The sequence below is a fragment of the Macaca mulatta genome, chromosome 8, assembly GCF_049350105.2.
Source record: "Macaca mulatta isolate MMU2019108-1 chromosome 8, T2T-MMU8v2.0, whole genome shotgun sequence".
NCBI classification, from domain to species: domain Eukaryota; kingdom Metazoa; phylum Chordata; class Mammalia; order Primates; family Cercopithecidae; genus Macaca; species Macaca mulatta.
The window spans coordinates 44,040,134-44,063,346 of record NC_133413.1 but is presented as its reverse complement, the minus strand read 5'-3'; the positions used below and the strand labels follow the sequence as shown (position 1 = coordinate 44,063,346).

Sequence of the window (23,213 nt, the reverse complement as noted above, 5' to 3'; positions counted from 1 at the left end):
CCTACAAACATTTTATTGTACTTTCTCTGTTCTCCCCAGTAGACTAAAAGCATCTCGATACTTTGTCCTTGGGGAAGCAAGCAAATGAAGGAATGAATGAACGAACGAATACATGCATGCATCTTGAGGGCTTTCCATTGCCATCCTGCACAGTGCCTAGCGTAAACAGTTGAGAGGTGACTAAGGGTACCTCCAACTAAACAAATTTAAAATGGAACTCATCAGTTTCCTCCAAATTGCTTTCCTCCAAACTTTCTCCTTTAAAATGGGCTTGCTGTGCACAGTTGATAGCGTCACCATCTTTTCAGTCCCCTTAGTCATATTTAACTCACTTTCTTTTTCTGCTACTCTCACAACTGGTTTTAAGCCCATTGCTGTTTCTCTGTTTCATTTCCTTAGCTTTGGTTCAAGTTTTCATCTTGTCTCCACCAGATCATTGTAATCACTGTTTAAATGTTTTACCTATCTTTGGAGTTTTCCCTGTTCGTCTTTGATATTGCTACAATACTCATTTTTCTCCAAGTGATTACCTCTTGGTTCTGTAAAGTTGCCTATAGGATCAAATCCAATTTAAAAAATTTTTTTATTTTTGTTTTAAAGCTGTATTTAGGTATAATTGATATATAAAAAATACAAATATTCAATGTATACATTTTAATGAGTTTGAGTCCAACTTCTTTACCTTCGGTGGCAGTCTTCACGAACTTATCTAGCTTCTTTTATTTTTTTTCTCTCCCTTATGGCAGAAACTATATGATTTAAGCATTGGCCTTACCAGACTGCACACCTAAGTCTGTTCTGTTTATACTACCTCTATTGCCTTCTCTCCATCACTCTTAGGAGGAACATAGATTAAACAAACCACTCTTAACACTTGTTAGCTATTGTCCTTGGACAAGTTTCTAAAGATCCCATAACATAGTACTGGTGCTTAATACATGTTGTTTTCCCCTTTCAACCTTTCCCTTTCTCCACATCACTGTTGCAATTTCTCTTTCCTACTGCTAGAAAACACTTACTGTTTCTCTCTTATAGCACTTAATGTCTTCTGCCATGGAGTCACTGTGTCTGTGTTTACTTGTATATATCTTACTGCTCTTCTACTAGATCACATGCTTTTTCGAGGCTTACACTGTGTCTTCTTGAACTTATTCCAGTTGAATTTTTCAGTCTTAAGGGTTTGCTTTTTAAAATCCACACTGTATCATTTAGGTTCTAAGTGATGAACCTGATTGGGATAGCATTTTTTGGAGTAAAAAGTTTCTGAATGGTCATCACAAGGACCATTGTGATGTAAAGGCCCAGGCAGAGCAGGCTTTGTAAAAACTCAACTACTTAGTTGGAATTTAGGAGAGTAATAACAATTGTCCTAAACTTACTCTGGTAGGAATTTAAAACTATAATTTTGATGTCTTTATGGTAATACTAAATAAAAGTATTAGTACTGGAATGAATTGTGTTTTTCTTCACAGCCGGTTGCTGAACCAATCCCCATCTGTAGTTTCTGTCTTGGTACAAAAGAACAAAACCGAGAAAAGAAGCCAGAGGAACTCATCTCCTGTGCCGATTGTGGCAACAGTGGTATGTGATTTCCTTCTGTTTTTCTTCTAAAATGTGTTATGAAGGCAAGCAGAAAGTATATTGACTTGAGTTTGTGTCCTTAATCCTTATGAAATTAATACAGTCATACATCTTTTAATTATGGAGGATACGTTCTGAGAAACATGTCCTTAGGTATTTTAATCATCATGTGAACATCATCGAGTATTGTGACACAAACCAAGAGGGATGGCCTACTACACACCTGGGTTATATGGTGTAGTCTGTTGCTCAAAGGCTCAAAGCTGTACAGCACTGAATGTTGTAGGCAGTTGTAACACTGGCGAATATATGTGTATCTAAACATATCTAAGTATAGAAAAGATACCATAAAATTACAGTAGTATGACCTTATGGGACTATAGTCATATGTTGTCTGGTTTTTTTTGTTTGTTTGTTTTTGAGACAGAGTCTTCCTCTGTCACCCAGGCTGGAGTGCGGTGGCGTGATCTTGGTTCACTGCAACCTCTGCCTCCTGAGTTCAAGCAATTTTCCAGCCCCAACCTCTCAAGTAGGTGGGATTACAGGCGCCTGCCACCACGCCCGGCTAATTTTTATATTTTTAGTAGAGACAAGGTTTCACCATATTGGCCAGGTTGGTCTCAAACTCCTGACCTCAGGTGATCTGCCTGCCTTGGCCTCCCAAAGTGCTGGGATTACAGATGTGAGCCACCACGCCCAGCCATATGTGGGCTGTATTTGATTGAAACGTTATTGTGTGGTGCATGACTGTATTTTAATTTGATTATGGTTTTAGGTAATTGAGATGAGCTTCTGCACTAGGGTGGGATTTGAATATGTAGCTGAAATATGTAATTCAGTTAATTTAAATCAGGTCTTAGTTTTTTTTTTTATATAAAACACTTTCTGTGGGGTTATTTTTTCCTGTTGGTCTTTACATTTCAGTATTTAACATCTGCTTAAATCACAGCAATCAGTTTGAAGTTATTGCTGGTTTCTTTAATAATCTCTACTTAGTCTTTCTTGATTTATGCCTCAGGCTTGATGAATTGAACCAGGATGATAACAGATTTGTTTTTCTTGATGGAAACTTACATATGTCACATTGGGAAATAGTGTTGATACTGCAGTCTAGCGAGCAATGTGAAATTCTAGGCCCTAAGAAAGATTTTGCAGAATCTTCTAATTTGCCAGTTCCAGAGATATTCTTGCTCTATATTTCAAGAACTCACAAGATTGGCTGGGCACGGTGGCTCACGCCTGTAATCCCAACACTTTGGGATGCTGAGGCGGGCAGATCACGAGGTCAAGAGATCGAGACCATCCTGGCCAACATGGTGAAACACCATCACTACTAAAAGTACAAAAATTAGCCAGGCGTGGTGGTGCGCACCTGTAGTCCCAGCTACTCGGGAGGCTGAGGCAGGAGAACTACTTGAACCCAGTAGTCAGAGGTTGCAGTGACCTGAGATGGCATCACTGTACTCCAGCCTGGCGACAGAGTGAGACTCTGTCTCAAAAAAAAAAAAAAACTCACAAGACCTTACAGGAAGGCCTTAGCAAACTAGCGTTATCTTTGACCATTGGCTTAATTTTCAATGTTTTACAGTGATAACAACCATGATTTAGCTCAGAAAACAGAAACCACACTAGATACTTCAAGAGGAAGGAAGGTAAATATTGGAATTAGGTGTTTGTGAAATCGTCGTCAGGGCTGAAGAGGCAAGCTGGAGGTTGGACTTTAAGGACTGACTCTGGGTGCATTGCAGAACTGACCCATCCGAGGAGTCACTGTGTCTGCCTCTATGTGGAAGAGGTGGAAGCAGGAGGGAGTCCACTGCACAACAGTTGCACTCTGTAGTTGGTGCTGAAGTGCTAAGTTTAGCCATCATTACAATAGCTCTGGATATCCACGAGGGAGAAGCGTAGATACAGTTGTTTCCATGACTTTGCTTCTCATTAGAAAATAGTATTAGGAGGAGGATGATCTTTGCTTTGTTTTTGCCTTTCAAATATCCCTGGAGAACACATCCACTTGTCAGAACTTGGAGCCTAGCTTCAAAGGAGTCTAAGAAGTACGATGTTTTAGCTTTTCAGTTTTTATGCGCAGTAGAAAGTGAGAATAGATCTTGAGTGCTAGGTAATCATATTCAGCGTGCTATCACAAACCAAAATGAACTCTGGATGGATTTAATAGTTAAATATAAACCATAAATCATAAAAGATTAAATAAAAATATAATGGCATGCCATACAATGCAGTGATTTTCAAATCCCCCAATTAAAACCCAAATATATGAAACAGAATGAGTTGTTCTAGGTGGGGTGGGATTGAAATGGAGGAGAAGGGAGTGTTGTGTTTGCAGCCCTACCTTCTAAGTAGCATTATATTTGAGGTGGTCTCTGTCTCTCTAAGCTAAGGATGAGTGTAATTTGAAAACTATTACTGTAGTGGTAACATGTGTTTTTTGAGACAGAGTCTCACCCAGGCTGGAGTGCAGTGGCACGATCTTGGCTCACTGCAAGTTCTTCCTCCTGGGTTCACGCCATTCTCCTGCCTCACCCTCCGGAGTAGCTGGGATTACAGGTGCCTGCCACCACGCCCGGCTAATTTTTTGTGTTTTTAGTAGAAACGGGGTGTCACTGTGTTAGCCAGGATGGTCTCGATCTCCTGACCTCGTAATCTTCCCGCCTTGACCTCCCAAAGTGTTGGGATTACAGGCGTGAACTACCGCGCCCGGCCCCTGTAGCGGTAACTTTTAAAGAAATTTTAGAACAGTTAAAACTACTAGTTATCTGTTGCTGCAGAAATAAATTACTCTAAATCTTAACAGCTTAAAGCAACAAAACATTTTTTACTTCATACTGTTTCTGTGGGTCAGGAATTCGGGAGTTGCTTATCTGGGTGGCTTTTGACTTGGTATCTTTCATGAGATTGCTGCCAAGATTTTAACTGGTGCTGCAGTCATCTGAAAGCTTCCATGATGGCTCATTTACGTGGCTGGCAAGTTGCTGCTGCCGCGGGTCTGTCGACAAGAAGCTTCAGTTCCGTGCCATGTGGACATCTTCACAGGGCTGCATGCATGTCTGCAGTGTGGCAGCTGGCCTCCCCTGATGGGGATCTGAGAGAGAGAGAGTGAGGTGGAATCTGCAGTGTGTTTTATAACCTGGCCTTAGAGTCACACTGTGTTATTTCAGCAATACCTTCTTGGTTATGCAGATCAACCCAGTTCATTATGGGAGGGAGCTGTGAGAGTATGACTAGCAGGAGGCAAGAATGCGTAGGGAGCAGCTTGAAAACTGGCTGTCACAATAGCCAAAGAAGAACAGCATGGGCATAGCTGGATATATGAACATTTATATTTTCTAAATTAACAAGTAACATACCTAAAATAGAAAGAGCAAGAATAATTTGGGGAAAATAACTGCTTTAAATATGGCAAAGGGCCAAAAGCTGTCTAAGTATAAAGAACGTGTTTACATTTCTAAACATAAAGTCCAAAGAGCAGAGCCTGTGAACTGGCAATTTATAGGAAAGAAAACTAGTTGAGCCTATGAAAAGTGTTTTACTCAAGTAATAGTAGGAACACATACCACAGTAGCAGTGAAGTATCATTGTATAGCATTTATAATAATCACAATTGAAAGATAACAGACCTAGAGCTCATGTAATTGTGCTAAAACACTTGTTCTTTTGCTGGTGGCACTGTATATCATAGTTTTTGGAAAATGTTTTGGCAGTGCATATCAAGCTATAAAAATGTTTAATTCATTTGACTAATCAATTCCACTTTCAGGAATTCATTCTAAGGAATTAAAAGAAGTAAAGGATCTGTGAACATGAAATAATTAATTTTAGTGTTCCATAGTCTCAGTAGTATTTAACAATAGGGAAATGGTTATGCAGGTTATAGTGTATCAATCAGTGGAATATGATCAGTTTAAGGAATATGAAGTTTACTTAAAAATTTAAAACAAAACAAAAACTGTAAATATGCTAAAATTACAGTCATGCAGAGCTTTCAGCTAGTTTAAACAGGAAAGTCTAACATAAAAATGGCCATTATTCTAGGATGATAGGACTATGGGTGAAATTTTCACACCTTTTGGATTTTCTTTCAGTGTTAGTGATATTTTGAGAATAAACTTGCTGTCTCATAAAAATGAAAATCCTTTGGGAATAGAAAAGAGAGGAGAAGATGATTTAACAAGTCCTTTCTCTCACCAAAGAAAAATAAGCACAACCAACTTTTAGAGGAGAGGGACAGTCTTTTCAGAGTTGAGGGGAAATTGACTACCCTTAAGTTTTGAGAATCACACTGATAACTATCTCTTGGAAGAGGAAGCATTTTTTTTCTCTTGCTATTCATTCTGAGCACAGTAGAAATACTGCTTTTGGTTTTAGTTTTAGCTTGCATGCCTTAAATTGTGAGCAGATAACTCACTTTAAGTGATAGGATTTTTATTATATGCAGGAATCCCCCTTATTCTTGGAGATTTCAAGACCCACAGTGGATGCCTGAAACCTTGGATAAAACCGAACTCTGTGTATATGGTGCAATGTTTTTCCTTGTGCATGTGCATACATACATGCGATAAAGTTTAATTTATAAATTAGGCACAGTAAGAGGTTAAGAATAATAGATAACAAAATAGAACAATTATAACAACATGCCAGCATCACTAGTTTTGTGCTTTGGGACCATTATGAAGTAAAATAAGGGTTTCTCCAACACAAGCATGATAATAACACCAGCATGGTGACACCAGCGACAGTCTGATAACCCAGACGAACACTAAGTGACTAACAAGTGGGTAGTGTATGCAGTGTGGGTGATCGCAGCCCAGCTGGGACAGCAGATCTCATTATGCTACTCAGAACAGTGCCCAGCTTAAAACTTAGGAGTTGCTTATTTAATATTTTCATACTGCAGTTGACTATGGGTAACTAAAACCTCAGAAAGCAAAACTGCAGATAAGGGGACTAGCTGTATTTTTCAAATTACAAAGTAACACGTTATCATTTGAAAAATGACAGCACAGGCCGGGCGCGGTGGCTCACGCCTTTAATCCCACCACTTTGGGAGGCTGAGGTGGGCGGATCACGAGGTCAGGAGATTGAGAGCATCCTGGCTAACACGGTGAAACCCCGTGTCTATTAAAAATACAAAAAAATTAGCCAGGTGTGGTGGCAGGCGCCTGTAGTCCCAGCTACTCGGGAGGCTGAGGCAGGAGAATGGCGTGAACCTGGGAGGCAGAGCTTGCAGTGAGCCCAGATCGCGCCACTGCATTCCAGCTTGGGTGACAGAGCAAGACTCCATCTCAGAAAAAAAAAAAAGACAGCACAAAAGGGTATAAACTGAGACATAAAATCCTTCTTGATATATATAGCTCAGTTTTCTAGGATGTTATCAATGTAAACAGCTTTTTGTATGTTATATCAGTAATCATATATGAACTTTTCTCATATGAACATATATGTATTCATTCTCGTATATATATATCTCATTTTTCAGGCAGTTGTTCCAGTAGCATTTAGAATAGCCAGTAGCCAGTAGCCTCTTTAAACTACATGTCATTAGTTTAGAATACTTGCTAATTTAGACTTGGATTATGTCTAGATAATTTGTAAAGCACTTAATTATATATTTGCAGAGAGACTAAGCCACATTAAAGAAATACTCCCCAAATTTCTTTGAGCAGTACAGAGGCATTAATTTAGGATGGTCAGTTGATATAGACACACACACACACACACACACACACACACACACACCCCGGATATGTACAAACATAATGCTTTGATGTAGGCTTAATAAATGTTTGGAGTTTGTCAAGTTTTTTTAATAATCAGATTGTGGGGAGGGTCCTAGCTTCATCTTTAACATTAATAAAACTGAATTGTGGTGCCAAGTCCTGATGAGAAATGTGTGGCAGGCTTCCTGGAATATCTTACTTTATTTGATACGTATTTTGTATCTAAGATGATTGCCTTTTTCTACATCATTTCTTTAGTACAATAGCAAAATGCTTCTTGATTGTTTTCATTCATGAACATTCTCCCTCGTATTAGGCCATCCATCCTGTTTAAAGTTTTCCCCTGAACTAACGGTTCGAGTGAAGGCCTTACGGTGGCAGTGCATTGAGTGTAAAACGTGCAGCTCCTGTCGAGATCAAGGCAAAAATGCGGTGAGTATCTTTCCCTTCTAATATGGGTGTTTCATTTAGTAGTAGAATGTACGACCAGCATTTTCATCTAAGTATGACTGGTTATTTTTCAGACACTTGGTCCAGTAGCATTTAGAATAGCCAGTAGCCGCTTTAAACTACATGTCATTAGTTTAGAATACTTGCTAATTTAGATTTGGATTATGTCTAGGTAATTTGTAAAGCACTTAATTATATATTTGCAGACAGACTAAGCCACATTAAAGAAATACTCCCCAAATTTCTTTGAGCAGTACAGAGGCATTCATTTAGGATGGTCAGTTGATATATTAATTACAAATCACCCTTTTTCTCATTATTAAAGCAGACAGGGGTTAGCTTATTTCTGGTTATTGGATATTTGAAATTAGTGGAACTTTAGCTCTTTGTCAAAGATTGGCTGGAATATAACTTTTTGCTAACTCTGTCTGTTTACATAGTTAATGCAAATTAAGGAAACTTTTAATGTTATGGTTGCTCTTTTTTTTTTTTTTTTTAAGATGGAGTCTCACTCTGTCGCCCAGGCTGGAGTGCAGTGGCACGATCTTGGCTCACTGCAACCTCTGCCTCTCTGGTTCAAGCAGTTCTCCTGCCTCAGCCTCCTGAGTAGCTGGGATTATGGGCACGTGCCACCACTCCCGGCTAATTTTTGTATGTTTTGTAGGGGCGGGGTTTCACCATGTTGGTCAGGCTAGTCTCGAACTCATGACCTTGTGGTCCACCCGCCTCGACCTCCCAAAGTGCTGGGATTATAGGCATGAGCCACCGCACCTGGCTCATCTCTTTTTTTTAAGATCCCTGAAGCTTTCCAGGTTTTAGGTGGTCATGATCCTAACATGTTTCTGCTTCATAAGGTTAAGCGAACTGTCCTTTCTTTTTTCTGATAGGATAACATGCTCTTTTGTGATTCGTGTGACCGAGGTTTTCACATGGAGTGTTGTGATCCACCACTCACCCGTATGCCAAAAGGTGAGAAATACTTTCTGAAATCAAACTGGGAATATAAAGGAGTATGTTAGTGAAAGCACATTTTATCTACTTTGTTAAATGAAATAATAATTGGATCTTTCTTTTTGAGGTTGTGTAAATAGGAAGAGAACTGTCACCTTAAAAGGTGGGGATAGTCTTTCTGATTAGACATCTTAACATTCTTATATGATATGGATTTATTGTTATTTTCAATATCTAGGCATCCATGAAGGGTGAAGTGGTTCATTTATACATATTTGCTAGTCTCTAGCTAGAAGATAAAATACTTGCCTTAAATATATCTTGAAATATCTCTTTATTGAAAGGAGGAAATAAAATAGTATTAGGTCGTGTTGATTATATCACTGCTTAGCACTTTTGAGGGCTCTAAAACTATAGAGATGGTTTATTCAGAACTTAAAAACCTTTTTATGAAATACTTTATGAAATAAAAAGTTTATATATATATGTGTGTGTGTGTGTGTGTGTGTGTATATATATATATATATATATATGGATGAAATACATTCTGAACAAATAAATGTCCAAATTGTAAGGGCGCAGCTTAATGTTACTCTCTTTTGATTCCTGTTCATTAAGAGGTATTTAGTTTGGGCACAGCTGCCTCATGGTTGGACGTCCATATTCATATGCTTATAATTTCTTTTAAAAAAAAACTTCAGCCAGTCACCCCTTTTTGTCCTATCACAAATTCCATTTTAACTCTGATTTTATAATTTATAGGCTTCTTAAGTAAAATGCCTATAGGATATTTTATAATATTTGTTTGGAAAAAGTTTTCCTGTGGATAGAAAAGGACTTAACCATACTTTGTAGCCATGTTAACACTTTAGGGTTTTACTTGAATTCACTTATTCCACCCCCTCACCCATGGAGTGTCACTCTGTCACCCAGAATCTTGGCTCACTGCCGCCTCCACCTACCAAGTTCAAAGCGTTTCTCTGTTTCTGCCTCCCATGTAGCTTGGTTTATAGGCGTGCCACCACTCCCGGCTAATTTTTGCATTTTTAGTAGAGACGGGGTTTTGCCATGTTGGCCAGGCTGGTCTTGAACTCCTGGCCTCAAGTGATCCGTCTGCCTCGGCCTCCCAAAGTGCTGGGATTACAGGCGTGAACCACTGCGCCCAGCCTGAGTTCACTTACTGATTGTTACTTTTTGAAAAATCTTAAATTTATAAGTATTAAAAAATAAATGCTCACTTTTTCCACTTACATAAAGTGTGAGCAAGGGGCCTTCTAAGAGTCCTTCAAGATAAGAAAGTTTTTTTTTTTGTTTGTTTTGTTTTTTGGAGATGGAGTCTCCCTCTGTTGCCCAGACTGGAGTGCAGCGGCATAATCTCAGCTCACTGTACCTTCTGCCTCCTGGGTTCAAGTGATTCTCCTGCCTCAGCCTCCTGAGTAGCTGGGACTAGAGGCGCATCACCATGCCCAGCTAATTTTTTTTTTGAGATGGAGTCTGGCTTTGTCTCGCCCAGGCTGGAGCGCAGTGATGCAATCTCGGCTCACTGCACCTCTGCCTCACGGGTTCAGGTGATTTTCCTACCTCAGCCTCCCGAGTAGCTGGAACTACAGGCCCATGCCACCATGCCTGACTAATTTTTTGTGTTTTTAGTGGAGACAGGGTTTCACCATGTTAGGATGGTCTCGATCTCCTGACCTCATGATCTGCCCACCTTGGCCTCCCAAAGTGTTGGGATTACAGGCGTGAGCCACTGCGTCTGGCCTGCAGCTAATTTTTTTTTGTAGAGATGGGGTTTCACCATGTTGGCCAGGCTTGTCTCAAACTCCTGACCTCAGGTAATCGGCCCACCTCAGCCCCTCAAAGTGGTGGGATTACAGGCATGAACCACTGCGCCCAGCCAAGAAAGATTTCCTTAGGACTCTATTCCTGTGTGGTTAACTTCTACAAAAGAGATTATATAGCAGCTTTAGGCAGGAAACTTTTTTGTTTTTTTTTTTGAGATGGGGTCTCACTCTGTCGCCCAGGCTGGAATGCAGTGGTGCGATCTTGGCTCACTGCGACCTCTGCCTCCTGGGTTCAAGCAATTCTCCTGCCTCAGCCTCTCAAGTAGCTGGGACTACAGGCACATACCACCATGCCCAGCTAATTTTTGTATTTTTGGTAGAGACAGGGTTTCACCATGTTGGCCAGGCTGGTCTTAAACTCCTGACCTCAGGTGACCCACCCGCCTTGGCCTCAGTGGACTTCAGGTACAGTCAGTGGACTTCAAGTACAGACTTGAAGGTGTATGTGAGTCTCTTCCAATTATTTGTAGAATTTTGTGTGTATATGTTTTAATGTTTATTTTGGGTGGGGGGGCGGTATTCATCAGATTTTCTAATGACAATCTTTTACCTGAAAAAGTTAAGATTCTGTCTTAAGACTATCTGAAACCTTTTAGTATATTTATGTCTGTCACACTCGTATGTGGAATTTTATTTTTTTATAGGCATGTGGATATGTCAAATATGTCGACCTAGGAAAAAAGGACGAAAACTTCTACAAAAGAAGGCAGCACAGATAAAACGGCGTTATGCTAATCCAATAGGACGTCCAAAAAACAGGTTAAAGAAACAAAACACGGTGTAAGTTGTACTTGTGGCAAGGTGAGGGGAGAAAAGGATAGGGTCTTCTCTATAGTGTAGGATTCACTTGTTTTCTCTATGAAAAAACTTTTCCATTGTCATATCTGGCACTTTTGTATAATAATAATGGCTAACACTTACTGAGCCCTTAATAAGTGCCAGATACTGTTCTTAGTGCTTTACATGCATTGAATTGTTTAATTCTCCCAGCAACCCAGTGAAATATAGCTGCTGTTGTTAACTTTCGTTTTTCAAAGGAAGAAACTAAGGCATAGTACATGTTGAACTGGGATGAAAATCCAAGTAGTCTGGCACCAAAGTCTGACTCTTAACCATTGCCTTATGTTGCTTCTCTTATATAAAAACAGGAAAGAAAAAGTTGTTACTGTGACATTTCACATGTCCCTCTCCTGATCTTGTCTCAGTTGTTAACATCTATTAGGTGTACAAACCACTGGATAAGTTCTTCCTGTTGAGGTGATGGCTAAGTCCCATTTTTGTGTTCTTGGAATGTAAAATAATTTGAATGTTTTCATCTATTAGCAGAAATCAGAAATTGTGGACTAGAAAGCTGGGCTATGTCTGGAGGAGGTGGGGCAAGATTCAGAAGCTAGTTTTGTCTTTTTAAAAATATCTGTAGTAACTCACCTTTGATAAATATGTAAATATCTTCAGGCTCGTCAACCTCCCTTTATTCTCAAAAGTTTTACTTACCTTTTTTACACGTAAGACTATCTTGAAGGTGATATAACTGAAATGAATGGGCATTAGCAACCTGAAGTGTGCAGAACCGGTATTGTAGTCTGTATTCAAAATCTTAAATCCAGCTTTGATTTTCCTATAAAATGATCTTTTAATTCCCGGCCTTCAAAGAATAACCTGGCCTTGTGTTTTAGAGATAAAAGTATAACTTTGAGTTGGTGCAGAGATCACAGTGTAGTAGAACTTTATACCTGGAAGGATCTTAGTTGTTCTTAGTCCAGTTCTCATTTTACAGATGAAGACGTATGTTTAGAAAAAATGTGATTTGTCCAAGTTGTACAGCTAGTAAGAGAGAGAGTTATGACTAGAACAAGTCTTCTGACTCCTGGCCTATAATTCTTTGCACTATAAGTAGGCTTCCTGGAAATAGATGTTTCTAATATTTAATTTTCATTCATAGAGTACTATTTATAGTTTGCAGAATATTCTTAAAAATACAGATTTTAATAAAGGTATAGGTTACTTACTAATTGTATGTTGTGTATTAAATAGGAACCCTATAAGTATCTTTTTTAATAGTTACTCTTTCTCCTGTTTAATTATTTAGATCAAAAGGTCCCTTCAGCAAAGTTCGAACTGGCCCTGGAAGGGGTAGGAAACGAAAAATGACTCTTTCCAGCCAATCAGCATCATCATCATCATCAGAAGGATATTTAGAACGGATAGATGGCTTGGACTTCTGCAGAGATAGCAGTGTCTCCTTGAAGTTCAACAAGAAAACCAAAGGGCTCATTGATGGCCTTACCAAATTTTTTACCCCTTCCCCTGATGGTCGGAAAGCTCGTGGGGAAGTGGTGGACTACTCTGAGCAATATCGAATCAGAAAGAGGGGCAACAGGAAATCAAGCACTTCAGATTGGCCCACAGGTAAGAGTTTAGAACAAACTTAGAAACAAATAGTATTCTGTACATGTATTATTTGGGATAACACTAATTATCTGTAATAGATTTATATTTGATTATAAAAAATTGGTTATATAATATAAGAACACATTAAAAAAACATATAGATGATACTGAGGTAGTAACTATGGCAGAAATTTAGAGGATGGAGATAAAGTTGCAGAATGGGACAATAGGAACTCTTAGGCAACAGGAAGCTGCTTTTTTATAGAAGCGCAGAGAATCTGCCTACAGAAACTTGGGGTGTAACCTTGAGGATTACTTTACATTTCATAAATTACTGAAGAAATCATATGGTGAATGTTGTGATGCCTGCTTATTCCAGGAAGGAAACTGGAAAGAATAGAGCTGGGTAAAATGCTGTTTATCTAAGCATAAAGAAAAGACCAAAATATATGCAGATGTGATGAGGTCATTGACTTTTCTACTTCAGATCTTGACAAATATAGTTGTAAGTCATGGATTGCACTTAAAAAGGGAGAGACAGAACGACAGCTCCAGGCTGCTTGTGTATCAGGCTAAGTTCCCTAGTTTTCAAAGTAGAAAACATCTATGGAGAGGACTTAATAATGTAGCAGATCATTCAAGTCAGAGGATAAGAATTTGATTAACTGTCTAATAAATTAAAGCTTAAAATAGCCTTATTGCTGAGCCTTGAATTTAGAGAAACTAACCCTGTGAAGGAAGTAGAAAGGGCTTGAAGAAAGTAGAATGAGAATGAACTCCTTTGGATCACAAAGGCCAGAGTTGTAGTGTCTCATCTACTGCAAGAGAATTCCCTGACCTTGGTTTCCTCCCTGAATGTCTCCTCGGTGAGTGAGAGTGTATTCACTGCTCTCATTCCTGCTTTCATAACTAGTTGATTGTCCAGTGCAGGAGAGAAAGTCCTTGTAATTGTTAGAGTCCCCTTTGTATGCTTTATTGATTGGTCTTTCACCATAGTGATGATCAGCTAATTACTCTTTAAGCATTCAAGACTCTTCATGTCTTTATCAGCCTGCAGATAAGCTCTGGGTCTGAGCATGTTTATCTAAGAAAATATGCAATCCGTTTAAACTTGGAAAGAATCTCAAAGTAAATCCTAATGAAAGACATTTTTGAATTAACCTTTTGTACTGGAGATGGTTTATTAGAAAAATTACTAGAAAGCTTTTGAAATAGAAATTGTTAGAGCAAATGTATCAAGTATATGGAGAACTAATATTGAATTTTAGGCAGTGGTGTGAGCATTTGCTTTAATAGGCTCTGTCATTTTCTTTATGAATTATAAAGTTTAACTACCGAATGCTGTATTAGAGAGGTGCCTGCATCATGCACTAGGGGGCGTTAAAGTCACATAGTACCTTTAGACTGTACTTTTTTCTTCCAGTTTGGGAATGTTGTCAACAGTGAGTCCTTGACCTTTTTCTTCTTGTGTTAGGTTAATAATAGATGGCCTATATGGGCAGTTGACTTGAGAAGAACTGTCACCAATTGGTCTTTTCAGCCATACTCATAAAAAGAGCAAATGAGCCCATCAGCAGTGTCATCTTCAACTGCAAAGGATAATGATCTGCATAATTCCCAAATAACTCTTTTCACTGGTTTTTTGCCCACTTGAGGAAGTTCCATCATTTTGTAGATAATTATCATACGTTTTCATATTTACCCAGATGATTATCATCTGTTATCCTCAGGTTTGTGGAGTTTGTGCTTTAAAAGGGCACCCAGAATGTGATGGGAGTTAGCACTTCTGACATCAGTTAAGGTAGCTCAAGAGGTTTTTTTGAACATTAATACATTAAACCTATACTAAAAGTGTCAAATTTATACTGTTTCAAAATGAAATTTATAATCCTTATACCATTTTTCTGTCTGCCTTTCTGTGTATTAAAATCTTTTAATGAAATTTAAATTTAGTTATATAATATTTTTAGGAAGCTTTAAGACAATTCAGGATTTCCACTATAAGGCAGATTTAATACATAAATATTATTTATTGAGTAGTATTCTTCTAGGAGTCAATTTAATGCTATATTCTTCTTTGTTATATATTAAGTTATTCAAATTTAAATAAATACTTGAAATTTTTTCTAGTTCATGTATTAATCTGAGGATAGTTAACATGTGAGCTCTTTTTTTATATGCAGACAATCAGGATGGCTGGGATGGCAAACAAGAAAATGAGGAGCGACTTTTTGGGAGCCAGGAAATCATGACTGAGAAAGATATGGAATTATTTCGTGATATCCAAGAACAAGCACTGCAGGTAAAGTTGGATATTCAGGTTGGACAATCAAGCAACTTGTTCATGGCTGAGAAACAGCAGATTAATTACATTATGGGCTAAGCACTAACAGCAGTTTGCCTAGTCTCAGAATAGCGGTGGTTTGTGTGTATATGTAGTTCTGCTGGTTATAATATTCCTTTCAAACCCATGAAAACTGCTTTGGTTTTGCAGATAAGCACATGGCTTTGACTAGGCTTTGACTATCAGTATTAAATAAGCTTGGTTTATTTTTGTCTTACTGTATGAAGAATTTGGGATTTGACCAAAAACAAACAAAAGACAAGCTTCTCATGAGTGATAATAAAGCACCCATATTTATTAATTCAAGAAATATTTCATGCCTGTAATCCTAGCACTTTGCCAAGGTGGGTGGATTGCTTGAGTCCGGGAGTTCGAGACCAGCTAGGGCAACATGGCGAAACCCCATCTCTACAAAAAATAGAAAAATTAGCCAGGCATGGTGGTGTACAACTGTAGTCACAGCTATTTAGGAGGCTGAGGCAGGAGAATTGCTTGAGTTGAGGAAGTGGAGGTTGCAGTGAGCTGAGATCATGCCACTGTACTCCAGCCTGGGTGACAGTGAGACCCTGTCTTTAAAAAAAAAAAAAAAAAAATTGCAATTCTTTGACACATGGCAAGATTATATAGGCAAAGAGTCTATGTGCCAGATGCTGGAGATGCCAGTGAATGACTGAATTCTTTCCCTGAACTATACGAGAGATTTCTGAATAAATAATGTCATTAACATGAAAAGTTCAATTATAGAATACTTCGTGTTTTGGGAGAATAGGGAAGCCAGCTTCTACTTCTGCCTGGGGAGGTCAGAGGAGGATTCATTGAGGGGCCTTAAAGGATATGTAGGAGTTGTGCATATCCCTTAAAGGGATATGTAGAGAGTTGGTTCTTATATAATCAGAAGGAACAGAAGTGAAGATGGAATAGACTTGAAGATAAGGGAAAACATGCTTAATTGTGGGAATTAAAATGGCTCAGGATAAAGAATATAGGGTGTGGAGAATGTCAGGAGGTGGTGTTGGAAAAGTGCAGGGGCTGGATCATAAAGGCTCTTCCAGATTATGTTCATTTATTTTTTGTCTTTTCCTTCTTTGCCACCAGCAAATGTACCATGTAAGCCAAGTTCTCTATCTCTTATCTTGAAAAGGATTTCTAGGCTGGGTGCAGTGGCTGGCTCACTCCTGTACTCCCAGCACTTTGGGAGGCCGAGGCGGGTGGATCACAAGGTCAGGAGTTCGAGACCAGCCTGGCCAGCATTGTGAAACCCCGTCTGCTAAAAATACAAAAATTAGCCAGGCATGGTGACACATGCCTGTAGTCTCAGCTACTCGGGAGGCGGAGGCAGAAGAATCGTTTGAACCCAGGAGGTGGAGGTTGCAGTGAGCCGAGATCATGCCACACCACTCCAGTCTGGGCAACAGGGTGAGACTCCATCTCAGAAAAAAAAAAAAATTCTAAGGCTGATGCCGAAGATTCTAGGGAAAACTCTTTGTATTAAGAGACCCAGTGGTGGTGAATAGACTGTTGATGTCAGTCATTGTGTGAGTACTTTTGAAAATATAAAACAGCAGTACAAATACTCAGTACACATTTACTCAGCATTCTGCTGTATTATGATTTAACAAAATATTAGCTTTGAGTCAGGTGGACCTGGGTTCAAGTCTTGGTCTGTCGTTTACTAACTTCTGCCTTGAGCAAGTTGCCCTCAAAGCTTGTTTCCTTTCCTGCTAGTATGTTGTTATAGGTACTCTAGTAGAAATCTACATGGACTTCAGTGGGAACTGAAAGAAGGCAGTAATTATGTTCTTCCTGACTGAAAGAATTGTTTTTTTTCCTCCCCCGAGTAAGTTGCAGACATAATGTTAATATCCCTTTACTCCTAATTATTTATGTATATTTCCTAAAAACAAAAATGTTCTCATACATGACCATGGTCCAGTCGTCAAATCAGGAATTTAACACAAATGAAGTACTATTATCTAATTTAGTTATCACGTCTCTCTAAGTCTCCTTCCAATTGGGAACAGTTCCTCAGTCTTTATCTTTCATGACCTTGACAGTTTTGAAGTGCACAGGTCATTTATTTTATAGAATGTCATCACTTTGAGCTTGTTTTATTTTTCATGCTTAGAAAATTCCACAGGTGTGCTGTGTCCTCCTCAGTGTGTCACATCAGAAGGCATGTAATATCCAAGTTCTCATCACAAGTGCTGCTAACAGTGACCACCTGGTTTAGGTGGTGTCCATGTTTCTTCTCTAACATTATTACTTTCTAGCTATAATTAAATATCTTGGGACATACTTTGAGACAGAAATGCAAATATCCTGTTTTTTATCAAACTTTTATCTACCACATTTAGCATCCAGAGATGATTCTTGCCTGAATCATTTGCTTTGTTGGTGGCCAAACATTATTTTCTAGTTCAATCATTTCTTTGGCATTTATTAATTGGCATTCTACTGTAAGAAGAAGCTTTTTCTTCTTCCTATTTATTCATTTTATTTAAACTCATAGATTATTTTATGGGTTATAATCCATTGCTATTAGTGTTTATTTTGATGCTTAAGTTGTTCCAGATTTAGGCAGAGGGGAACTCCTTTCTAGAAGCTCCTGTGTCCTTTTAACACATCATCATCATTTTTATTTACTTCTGGCCATAGCAAGATGTTCTAGGCTCTTACTGTTGGGCTACAACATAGATCCTGGCTTTTAGTGGTAAACGAGAGTAAATGGTAGCTCTGTCCTGTACTTGCTTAGGGCCACAGAGATGTCATCTTGATTTTTTTTTCTCTGTCATACTTCACTTTCAGTCCATCAGCAAATCCTAATGGTTCTGCCTTCAGAATATGTCTGTATTTGCTACTGCCAACCCACTGTCATCGCTGGCTCAGGCTGCTATAATTGCCTCCAGACTAAACTTGCTTCTGCTTTTGCCCCTACCCCACTTTCTATTTTATTTACACGGGGGCCAGGGTAATTATTTTCAGACGTAAGTTGGATTATACTACTCCCTTGCTCAGAAAACCTTTCATGTCTTTCAGTCTTCTTTAGAATAAAACAAACAAACAAACAAACAAACAAAAACAGTCTGTTCTCTCATCTCCAAGGCTGTATATGATCTTGTGCCTGCCTCCCTCTTTGGCTGCTCTTCTTGCTCTCAGGCTACTCCAGCCACAGCCGCTGCCTCTTCCTCAGACACACCAAGCACGCCTGCCTTGGGCCTTTGCAGTTGCTGCACCTTGCCTCGATGGCCCTTCCTCTAGAGTCAGTGATTTGGTAGGTTCACTGCCCATTCCATTTGTCTTGACTCCCACACGAAGATAGCTTACAGCCCATTTGGTCCCTCTATCCCCTGACATGCCTGCTTTTTCTGCATAGTACCTATCACCTCTTGAATTTAAATTTTTTATTTCTAGAATGTAAGTGCCTTGAGAACGAGGACTTTCTTTTTGGTCACTGCTGTCTACTGAGTACTTGGAATATAGTAAAGCCTCAGTAAATACTTGCCTAATGAATGGAGGATATTGAATGAAATTTTCTTCTGGGAGAAATGGAGCAGGGGTTGAAATAATAGAAAGGTGCAAGAAGGATGACCAAAGAGAGTTAAACGGGGTGCTAAGCCCCGCTGAGGCTTGGGGAGACAGTGTAAATGCTTATTGATGATAATCAGGCTAATCCTATGTTTCTTTCTAGCAGTTTATTAAACCCAGGATTGTCTGTGTATGTGTTGGCACCAAGGAAATAAACAGCTAGATCTTGGAAGTCTAATTCATGCTTATTCTTGTTGGCAGTGCCCTGAAATTCTGATGATGTTGCTACTTCTCCATGAGGCTTATTCATTAGCATCATGCACCTTCTTTGGTACCAGCACTATAGGGCAAACAAAAAGACACAGACTCTGCCTTCATGAAGCTTTTAGTTTCACAAATAGATAATAAACACTCATAAAAATAAAACTACTTACAAACTGATAGTAGGAAGGAAAGAAGAATGCAGTGAGGGATTCTGACTGGCTGGGCTACGGTGCTGAGGATTGGGGTTGGAGTGTTTATGAGAAGGGAAGACTTTTGAAGAAGTAACAATTTATACATAGTTCCAAAAGATTATTCAAAAGTCAGCAGAGTGAAGAGCTAGAGAAGAATATTTCAGAGACAAGGGGACTGCCTATGTAAACATATAAGGGAGTGAAAGTAGTTGATAAACTTGAGGAACTGAAGTTCAATGTAACTCAAGTACTGTGAACAAAAGAGTTGCACAAGGTGAAGCTGGGGAAATAGACTGAGTCCAGAAGTTAGGATTGGGGTTTTTATCGTAATTGCAATGGAAAGACATTGAATGGTTTTTACCAAACAGCAAGATAAATTTTATTAAAAAGTGGTTTTTCTTGGCTACTACATAAAGAGTGGTTTAGAATTAAGCAAAAGTGGAAGCTGGGAAACCACTTTGCAGGCTTTTCCAGTGATCAGGATGAGAAAAGATGTTAGCTAGGACTAGAGGGGTGGTGTTGGAGATGGAATCAGCAGAACTTAGTGATGAGTTTACTGTGTAGCTTGAGGGAGCAAGAGATGATCAAAGATGACTTCCAGGTTCTCTGACTTAATAATGAAAGTGAAGGCCGGGCGCGGTGGCTCAAGCCTGTAATCCCAGCACTTTGGGAGGCCGAGACGGGCGGATCACGAGGTCAGGAGATCGAGACCATCCTGGCTAACACGGTGAAACCCCGTCTCTACTAAAAAATACAAAAAAGTAGCCGGGTGAGGTGGCGGGCGCCTGTAGTCCCAGCTACTCGGGAGGCTGAGGCAGGAGAATGGCGTAAACCTGGGAGGCGGAGCTTGCAGTGAGCTGAGAACCGGCCACTGCACCCCAGCCTGGGCGGCAGAGCAAGACTCCGTCTCAAAAAAAAAAAAAAAAAAAGTGATTTGAAGCTACCTGGGAAAGTTCATGTTGACTAGAGGACATTTTGAATAATAAAAAGATTCATAAATATAGTGCAGAAAGTCATTTTTAGAGCATAGATATAGCTTAGAAGCTGCTTGAACCGATGTTTCAAAAATTTTGGAGGAAGATTTTATCACAGGGTCTTTGGTAGTCTTACAGCAACATCAGCAAAAGACATATGGTAAAGGAATCAATATTAGAATCCATCCAACTAATAACACATTGTTTATTGAATGCCTGCTATGTTCTAGAAACTATGCTACGTGTAGGGGCTATCAGAAAGACATAATTTCTGTTCTCTTAGAGCTTATAGTCTGGAAGGGACTATCTTGAATAATCAAACTTTGCATGGAACATTATCTAAGTCAAAGATAATTGAAATGTTGAGCAAGATTTATTTCAAAAGGAGTCAGCCACTCATTGCTTTTGATTTTTTAAAAAAACTATTGCAGGCAGTAGGGTAAGTACGGATGTAGTTTGCCTGGTACTGTGTTCCATCATTATCTATACAACATACACTTCCATGAAAAAGAACCACCTCTGGATACAAAAGTGGAAGCATAAAAATTTAGTAGTATAGGTTTTTGTTCTAGAATTTTATTTCAACTATGATCTTATGAGCTTGGAGAAATTACTTTTCTTAAAAGGCTCTATCAGTAGAAAGAAGCATTTGTATTCAGTTCATTCCAGTGGAGCATGACAGCCTTCTTGAAATATATAGATTGATTTTTACATAAAATATCAAAGAGCACATTGTATTTTCATACGAATTTTAATGCTTTCTGATTTTGAAGGATTCCTTTGGTTTTTGTGTGGTTCTGGGAAGTTTCAGAGCATTTTTGAAATCCGTGTGGGTTATTAAAATTTCTTCTTTGCTTGAAGAATTAAATCATTATTAAAAATATAGTAAGCTAGGTTCAACAACTTTATTAACCCCACGATGTAGAGGTGTTATGCCATTTTACATATGAGGAAACCAGCACTTTTAGTTCAGTGACTTCCTGTAAGTTTTTATGCTAGTAATAGTGCAGCCGAAATTAAAACTTAGGCCTGTGTGACTTCCAATTCTGTACCCTTAATCACCGTAAAATCCTGCATTATTCTGTATGCAGGATGTTATGGGAGTAGCAAAATCATTAGGCATGTGCTAAATGCAGGTAGGTAAAGGTGCTTAGGAAGATACACAGCAGACAGTAGCTTAGAGTACCAATGAAACATAGTGCATTGCTGTATTAAATAATTCAGACTTGTCTCATATGTTCACAGTATACTAAAATGTGTGAGAATTGGTGCAATCTGAGATGATCACAGAAGCAGCAGGGCTCAGGAATGATGAGGATTTAGGTAGATGGAGAGAACTAGGGCCTATCAGGTGGAGTAAACAACATTAACTTCAGCTTTGAGGAAGAAATGACTACTATACAGAAGTCCCTGCTTATCCACCAGTGATACGCTCCAAGATCCCCAGTAGATGCCTGAAACTGGGGACTGTACTGAACCCTGTATGTACTGTATTGTGTTTTTTCCTATACATACATACCTATGCTAAAGTTTAATTTATAAATTAGGCATAATAAAATATTAATAATAAAACAATTTTAACAGTATACTGTAATAAAAGTTATGTGAATGTGGTCTGTAAATCTCTTAGTGTGCTATTGTACTGTACTCACTCTTCTGACGGTGTCAGATGATAAAATTTGCATTGAGGCTGACGACAGATAACTAGTACCGCTGAAAGCAAAGCTGGGGATAAGGGGAGACTCCTATAAATAATTGTAGCTGGAGGGCAAAGATATATTATCTGTGTATTCCAAGAACCTGCCACTGAGATAGCAAGCAGAAACTCACATTTATCTGGCACTCACTGCGTGAATGGCATAGTGCTCTGAGTTCTGTGCAAATATCAACTCGTTTAATCTTTTCAACAAATCTAATAGTGACTTGCCCAACTAAGTTGACTCAGTGAGATAGGATTTGAACTGTGCTAGCTTTTTCTAGTTCCCAGGCTCTTAACTACTATCTTAATAAGTAAAGTTGTACTAAATTATCCAGTGAACTAAGAATACATCTATGCAGCCTTTAATATGTGACTTAGTTTAATGGGTACTTTAACACACTAAACATCCCCCCACTTCCCATGCCTACTTTCAGCAATATCAAAGAGAAATCACTTAAACAACAGCAAAAAGATGTCATGGGGGTACCTTAAAATCCTGTCATGCTGAAACTAACATCTTGTTACTAGCTTTCAAAACCCTCCAAAATGCAGCTTAATACTAGTAATTCAATGTATTACTTACCATTGCCCAACAGATGTTCCACCCTGTTTTATCTCAAACTAAACTCCAGCCATTCCTCACTTTGCATGGTGCGATGTTAACTGAAACCCATGCTTATCTAACTAAGGTAGATTGAAGGAACAGGAGATGATCAAAGATGACTTCCAGGTTCTCTGACTTACTGTAATAAAGAAAGTGGTTTTAAGCCAGCTGGGAAAGTTCATCTTGGCTAGATAAGAGGATGTTTTGAATAATAAAAAGACTCATAAAGGTAATGCAGAAAGTCATTTTTGAGGGCATAGATACAGCTTAGAAACTGCTTCACTTGTGTTAGGGTTGGCAAAATATGGCCTGTGGCCCAGTCCCATCCACAGCCTGTTTTGTATGACCTGCCGTTTAAATAGTTGAACAAAAATAAAAAGAATAATATTTAGGGACATGTGAAAATTATGTGAAAAATGTCAGTGTTCGTAAATAAAGTTTCATTACAACACACACACAAAACCCATGCATATCAGAACTAAAGTCAAATCTGTCACCTCAGAAGCAAGGACACAATTCTGATGTGTACCTGTTTCCATTAACACAGTGCCATCAAAAACAAGGACTGCCTGTCTTACAACACCTTTATGGGCATATACTATGTTTTCTATATCATCTCCACAGTGTGACTTGCATGTAGTAAGTCCTCAAATATTTGTTG

General features: G+C 38.8%; 1 protein-coding gene across 4 annotated transcripts in view; it reads left to right on the top strand.

The window, feature by feature from the left end:
* Positions 1–23,213, top strand: part of KAT6A (lysine acetyltransferase 6A) — a 123,268-nt gene that overhangs the window by 64,686 nt on the left and 35,369 nt on the right. For 2 of the 4 annotated variants that reach the window (XM_028852629.2, XM_077943564.1), the window contains 6 exons: positions 1,473–1,581; positions 7,633–7,748; positions 8,654–8,735; positions 11,206–11,341; positions 12,651–12,970; positions 15,135–15,253. In XM_028852629.2, the coding sequence (XP_028708462.2) occupies positions 1,473–1,581; positions 7,633–7,748; positions 8,654–8,735; positions 11,206–11,341; positions 12,651–12,970; positions 15,135–15,253 (882 nt within the window). The remainder of the gene's footprint in view (positions 1–1,472; positions 1,582–7,632; positions 7,749–8,653; positions 8,736–11,205; positions 11,342–12,650; positions 12,971–15,134; positions 15,254–23,213) is intronic. The other 2 variants (XM_028852630.2, XM_077943565.1) reach the window with 1 other exon arrangement.